The sequence below is a fragment of the Aotus nancymaae genome, unplaced genomic scaffold (genome assembly GCF_030222135.1).
Source record: "Aotus nancymaae isolate 86718 unplaced genomic scaffold, 86718_ANA_hifiasm-v0.15.2.pri h1tg000058l, whole genome shotgun sequence".
In the NCBI taxonomy this organism is placed as follows: Eukaryota; Metazoa; Chordata; class Mammalia; order Primates; family Aotidae; genus Aotus; species Aotus nancymaae.
This window is the reverse complement of record NW_026988472.1, coordinates 48,975,905-48,982,801: the sequence shown is the minus strand read 5'-3', so window position 1 is coordinate 48,982,801 and position 6,897 is coordinate 48,975,905. Positions and strand designations below refer to the sequence as shown.

The following is a 6,897-nucleotide window of genomic DNA, read 5'->3' as shown; positions in this document are numbered from 1 at the left end:
TATGACTTGGATCGGGCACCTGTCTCATAGCAGGCCATACAAGTCTTGGTCCAGTTCCTTATGGCATATTAACATCATTATATCTAGCAGCCTTATAAATATTCCAACCATGCTGAGATGCTTAATGTGAAGATTAAAAATCAAAAAACATCAGCTAAACACTGTTTAGTAAGGATGGATGCAAATTTGCAGCGAAGTTTAAGAACAAAGGAGTCCTTTTAAACAAAAAGCATAAACCTTTCAAGTTGGCAGATGGGTAATCGGACAATGATTACACAGTGAACATAAAGTGTTAAAGATGACTTTGGGGCTGTATAGAATAATGCTGGATTTATGGAGACAATTAGATCATTGTTTCTGCTTTATAGTGAATCTAGTGGTCTGAATTTTAGCCCCAGGTAAGAGCTTAGACTGAAGTCTACACCAGTTTGGGGTGGGGCGGTGGGGACTGGGCTGTTTTGGGACAAGGACATGCCTGCAAACTCTAATAAGCACACTGAGTATATTTATCTGGCTCTTTATCTTTTGGTTTATCATATCCAACCTCTTCTTTTTACTTTTTTTCTTTTTTGAGACGGAGTCTCACTCTGTCGCCCAGGCTGGAGGGCAGTGCTATAATCTCAGCTCACTGCAACCTCTGCCTCCTGTGTTCAAGCAATTCTCCTGCCTCAGCCTCCCGAGTAGCTGGGACTACAGGCGCCCGCCACCACGCCCGGCTTTTTTTTTTTTTTTTTTTTTTGGTATTTTTAGTAGAGATGGGGTTTCACCGTGTTAGCCAGAATGGTCTCGATCTACTGACCTCGTGATCCACCTGCCTCGGCTTCCCAAAGTGCTGGGATTACCTGCGCTCGGCCATATCCATCCATTTCTTAAACCTTGTGAGACAGTGGATTTACATGTAGTTGTAGGGAATAATTCAGGGAAGTCCTGTGCACACTTCACTCTTCACCTGCCTGTTCCAATGGCAACATGTTACAAAACTACGTTCCAACCTGGATATGGACATTGATACAATCCACCAAGCCTTTTCAGATTTCCTGTTTCACGTGCGTTTAATTCTGCTTAATCAACTTGGCAGACTCCTGTGACCATCGCCACAGTCAAGATACACTTAACTTGATTCTGAGAGGCACATTCCTTAAGCCTTCGTTTTTTCTTTGAAAAAGAATCGCCTCGTTCTTCTAACTAAAGGCATTCAGAGACTGCAGTTGGAAGTTAATTATGGGGTAGTCACCACGTGCCCAGCGCCATGACACGTGCCCAGTGGAGTTGGGACTCCGAATTCAATTGGCTGCATGAGACACCCCTACAGAATGCACTCTTCTCACTTGGCCTCTTGAAAAACAGACCAAGGCTGAGATTTCTTGTCCCAGCTTGACAGTGGCAGAACCCAGACCCGGGGACCACTGACTCTCTGTCCAGTGCTCTCTCGGCCTGTCCTGGTCACGTACTCCAGTATCATAACCACCTTAAAAGGGCGCGGATGGAGCTGCTTAGAGGAAAGAGGTGTTCCCCAGCATTCAGCTACGAAACAAACAGCAACGAAAACAGCTTTTTTGCAAAGCATGTAAATACGTATCCATGCAGGTATTTTAGACCAGAGTTTCATGGAAACTGAAACGGAGCAGGAAGAGGTGGCACACTTGTTCTGTTCGCAAACTTTCACCAATCCCAGACCACCACCTCCCCTTTTTGGGGATGTAAATGAAGGCGACTGAAGACCGTGTCGCCCAGTCCTAGGCGTTTGGGGACAGCGTCTGAACGGAACGGTTTTCTGCGCGGCGGCTGTGGGACGAGCGGCGGGCTGGCGCTGCGGGAGGCCCCTGCGGTAGGGTGGGAAGGCCCTCGCGGGAACGGGGCACGGTCCTTCTGCGCCCGTTTTCCGAGCCCCTCCAGAGGCCGGAACCGCGCCCGCCTAGGCTGCGGAGGGTGCCCTTATCGGCTCTCCAAGTCCGGAGTGTGAGTGCGCGCAAGGCCGCGCGGGACCGGCGGTCCCCTAAGCCCGGGGCGGCGGGCACAGCGCGGCGCTTCCGCTCTCACCTGCGCGGCCGCCCGCAGCCCGCGGTGCGCGGGAACAAACTGGGAGTGTCCGCGGGCCCCAAGACGGAGAAGGCCGGGGGCTCCGTCCACGCCACCCCGCGCCCGCCGCCTCACCTGTCGCCTCACCTGCCCGGTACCGGCCTCCAGCCGGCGGGCGGGAGCGCCCGGATCCTCGAAGCGCCGCCGGGCGCGGGCGAGGAAGGAAGGGCAGGACTTGGCGCCGCGGCCCCCGCCCCCGCTCCCGCCCCCGCCCTTGTCGACCCCAGGGCGCGCGCTCCCGGACCCCGACACTGCAGAGCGGTGCGCGCGCCTGATCGCCCCTCCCGGCCCGCTCCCCTCCTCCGGTCGAAGGGCGAGACAACCGGGGCGCGCCCATCTCCAGCCCTCCAGCGTCCAAGCGGCCGCGTGGGCCCCGGAGCGCGCGCCTGACCCAGCCCCTCACCCTTCGGACCGCGGGCTGGACCCCCCGCGCGCTCTCTCCAGCCCAGTTCTCGGCCCCGGCTCGGGCCTCGCCGCGCGAACTCCCGAGCGCGACCGCCCCGCCCCCCGTCGGCCCCGCCCCCTCCCTCCCTCCCCCTTCCCCCTCTCCGTCCCCCTCCCTCCCCTTCCCTCCTCCTCCCTACCTCTCCCTCCTCCGCCGGCCCCGGCCCCGGCCCCGCCCCCGCGTCGCCAGCCCTCCGGGCTCCCTCCGCCGCCGGGCCGGCACTTTCTTTCCAATTTGCGGCACAAGTTCTGCGGTGCCGGGAGCCTCCCTCGCGATCTGACGGCCGGGACTGCCCGGAGTGCATGGGCGCGGGCCAGGGTCGCTGAGCGGCCGCGCCATGGAGGGCGCCGAGCCCCGCGCGCGGCCGGAGCTCCTGGCCGAGGCCGAGACGCGGGCGGCCGACGGCGGGCGCCTGGTGGAGGTGCAGCTGAGCGGCGGCGCCCCGTGGGGCTTCACCCTGAAGGGCGGCCGCGAGCACGGCGAGCCGCTGGTCATCACCAAGGTAAGGCGGCCGGGGGGAGCGGGCGGTGACACCCCTGAGCCGGCCGCGCTCTGGGGGACGTAGGAGTAGGGACGCGGAAGGGGCAATCAGGCTCATGCCCCCGGCTCTGGCGCGCGCGTCTGCTAGGAACACCTGCGGAGCCTGTGCGCCGGGACCGGCGTGGGCGTGTGGTCCCGGCGGTTCGGCGCGCCTCGCAGAGTTTAAATGGCTCCTGCTCTCTGTCCCCTTCCCCTCCCCCTCCTTCCTCCGGGCAGGGGCCTGGCCGGGTCCTCTGGCACTCCCGGGCCTGCCAGCGGCGGCTTGCACCTGCGGGGCTGCCCGGAGGCCACGGGAGGAACGTGTCCCCGAGCCGTTCCCACCTGTGTTTGCCTCTCTGAGGTCCCTGGTTCGGCACCCCTTGGATCTGTGCCTCTGATAGCTACAAAACCCAGACTAGCAGCTGTTGCCAGCGCTTCTCGATTCCCTTCAGCCCATCAATGTTTACTGACTTTCGGCTTCCAGTCCGAGATCCACTGCGCACTGGATACCTGCGCAAACTTAGACAAACCTGAAAGCCTACTTCCTAAGAGCAGGACCCGAGTTCTAATAATGAGAAAGAAATTCCAGCTGTATCTCATCAGGAATGTTGTGTATGTGTGGTTTGCTTTAGAACATTGAATTTTCTTGTCTCAAAACAAAATCCATCTGGAAGCTTACCAGTCGAACCTGTATGAACTTGTAAAAGCAAACACATAAACAACAGTCCAGTCGCCCTGTGTTCTCGTTAAAAGTGTGTAGTGGTCAGTTTCTCTGGGAAGGGTTGAGTCGGACCTTTCGTGTGGACGAAGTTCCTTTTAAAATGTAAAGATTCTTGGCGACTAGAAGCGTTTGAAGGTGATTTACTGGTTTTCTGTCTTCCTGCCTCTCCACAGCAGGAAGAAATTAAGTGATTCCTAACCCGCCCCACTGGTAATCAGTTTGGGAAGTGGGATGGCTTTGTTGTTCAAATAGCAAATGAGACACCAACGTCTTCCATTCCATATTTTCTCTCGCTTTTATGATTACAAAACTTTGTGGAAGGATTTGGGGAAGGGCTTGTTTAGCTGTGCACTAAATTTTGGTTGAACTCAGGAAAGAGGTTGCCATTGTTATAAATTTGACTAATGTGTAATATTTTCTCACATTGGCTCTTTGGAAAGATGGTGGACAGTCAAAGTGTGTACACTCTGCCCAGCCAGAGCGCTCTTCTTTTTTTCTTTCTTTTTCTTTTGAGACAGGGTCTTGTTCTGTCATCCTCCTGAGTAGCTGGGACCACACATGTGCGCCACCATGCCTGGTTAATTGTTTTTATTTTTTGTAGAAACAGGGAGTTTCATCATTTGCCCAGGCTGGTCTTGAATTCCTGGGCTCAAGTGATCTGCCCTCCTCTGCCTCCTAAAGTGCTGGCATTACAGGCCTGAGCCACCGCACCTGGCTCAGAGTGTGGATGAATCCAAGCTTTGAATATTCCTCTCCCAAAAGCTACTGAAAAGTCAGTGGGGCTCATTAAAAAATACTTCTAATAGTGTCGTCCCTGTCCCGTGTCCCCTCGCCTCTTAAAAAACCTTGTAATTAAATAGTTCCGTATTAGAGCCTTGGAATATTGTGCAACTCACTAGGTATTTAGCAGACTCTGATTTGGGGATAGCTTGCGTTAAGGTAAGAGGACACTTTCTCTTTATGATAATGAGGGTATCATTTGAAAGCCTCATGGGAGTATGTGTCTTAGAACTGGGAGGGGTATCAAGAACAAGGCTGATTCCGTCCTGGTCTTCGGATGAAATTTTGTCAGCCCATTTTATAGATGAAACAGCTGTGGCCCAGGCAGGACAAATGGTGTGTCCTGAGGTCACAAACTGTTGAGTCCTGGCAAGCGCCCTGGGAATCAGACTCTGACCCCGGTGCTCATGCGTGCTGCTCTCCTCTAGTCAGTGCCATCTGCTTGGGTCTGGGATCTCCTGCAATGCCATGCTGAATACCTCCGTCACATCAGTTAGGTGAGGGTTTACCAGCCTTGCCATTGGGACTTTGTGAGCTGAATCTGTCTTTGCTGTGGGGCTGCCCTGTACTGTTGAGGATGTTCAGTGGCCTCCCTGGCCTCCACCTGCTTGATGCCACTGTCACCTCTCTCCAGGTGTGACGACAAAAATGTCTGCAGACATTGCCAAATGTCCTTCGGGGGACAAAATCAGCCTGGTTTTGAATCACTTGTGTTAGATTAACCATATATCACCTTTGCTCTTAAAGGATTTTTACTTTAAAAACTTGTGTATGTTTTTGAAGACACTGGCCTTTAGGATGGTGTGTTTAGAGGCCCGTGGCATTGCCAGTGTTTGCATGGAGGGCTGTTTTCCTCCCACGCAATGGCCCTGAGAATAGGCTTTATTTACATAGTCAAACTCAAACAAATACTTGCTTCATCTGCATTTTTGTAGCTAGAGAAAGGAAATTGAAGCAGAAACCCCCAAGTGCTGTGTTTTATGAGCACCCACCTCGGCTGTTCAGGATCAGGACTGACTATTCTCTGGGTCTAGTTTGAAGCTAAAGGGATACTAACTTCAGAGGAGTAGCATTCTTGGAATTTGGGGTACATGCCTGAAGCCCTTGGCATTTTGCTACGGTTGGTGAAAAAAATGCACTCAAACCTAGTTTTTCATGCTGTTGTTAGAGAAAGAGCAGGAATAGTGTCCATGTTGCAGGAATCTACATAACGGAAGTAGAGGTGGTGGATGTGTGTGATCCTGTCGGTTTTTTGCGTGTTTCTGTTCCCATCCATTCAACCAGTGGAAGTCTTCAGTGGGGGGAGGGGAGGGGACTGATTTCTAAAATGTCACTTGAGTGGCTTGAATTCCACAAAGCTGTTTGGGGGACTCATTAGGAAGCGTTAAATATACCAGCTGGGTGTCAGCAGCCCCCTGTGGCCTCAGGAATGTTTGTTAAGGGAGGGAAGGAATGAAGCCCCAGCGTCTCCTGTTCACTATTTCTTAGAGCCTGCTCCCTCCCCCACAAAGAATGCCAGAAACCTTAGCCCGAAGCTCCAAAGAAGACATTAACTTGGGCCTGGCTTAGCCCCAAGGGCATCTCCTTTGGGAATCCGCTGATTTTCAGGTTGCCTTTGGGCACCAGAGCTGTCGTGTGGGACCAGACTGCTGTGGTCTGGGATGCTTGGAGGTCTCCCCACCTGATCCACCCACCCCAGGCTTCAGACCCTGAGAACATTTCTCTGAATAGGAGACAGAGCTTTGAAATATCCTTTCTAGTGTGAATGCCAAAGACGGAATCAGGGCATACTTTGGGGGGTGCGCAGCCAGGTAACAAGTTTCCTCTGTGAAATGTTAGCTGAGTCCTTGATTGCAGCGGCCACAGGGCTGAGACTGACTGGTGGCTGGTGATGGGCAGGAGTGGAGGCCCCACGCCTCTGATGTACCTTCCTTAGTGGTTTGCAAAGGGAGCTCCACTTTATGGCCCATGCCAAGTCACCTCTGTGACCCGAGGACCGGGGAGATCAGAGTGACCACCCCGGTCAGGATCAGTTCTTGTCCCATATGCCCTTATATTGGCTCCCAAGAGCCAGCCAAGCTCTTTGTGAAATATCAGTAGAGGTTTTGAAAAAGAGGGATCTGCAGAATTCAGCAGCGGGTCAGGAGCTGGTGGATCTCAACTTATGGCTGCTGGTGAATTTCTGTGCTCAGACATAGTGTGTGGTCAACATCTTCCCGAGGGAGGGCTGCTGCTTCTCCAGGCATCTGAGAACCAGTGGGAGACGGCTTGGATCTCCCCTGCCTCTGCCATCTCTGGGTGATGTCCGAGTTGTAAAGTCTCACTTACTTTTTGATGCCAGCTACTGTGTTTT

The 6,897-nt window shown here is 53.9% G+C and overlaps 1 protein-coding gene across 1 annotated transcript in view; it reads left to right on the top strand.

The window, feature by feature from the left end:
• The first annotated feature begins 2,744 nt into the window (after positions 1-2,744).
• SHROOM2 (shroom family member 2) overlaps positions 2,745-6,897 on the top strand; it is a 166,903-nt gene continuing 162,750 nt past the window's right edge. Inside the window, exon 1 of the mRNA XM_021671559.2 lies at positions 2,745-3,026. Coding sequence (XP_021527234.2) covers positions 2,862-3,026 — 165 coding nt within the window. The 5' untranslated portion in view covers positions 2,745-2,861. The remainder of the gene's footprint in view (positions 3,027-6,897) is intronic.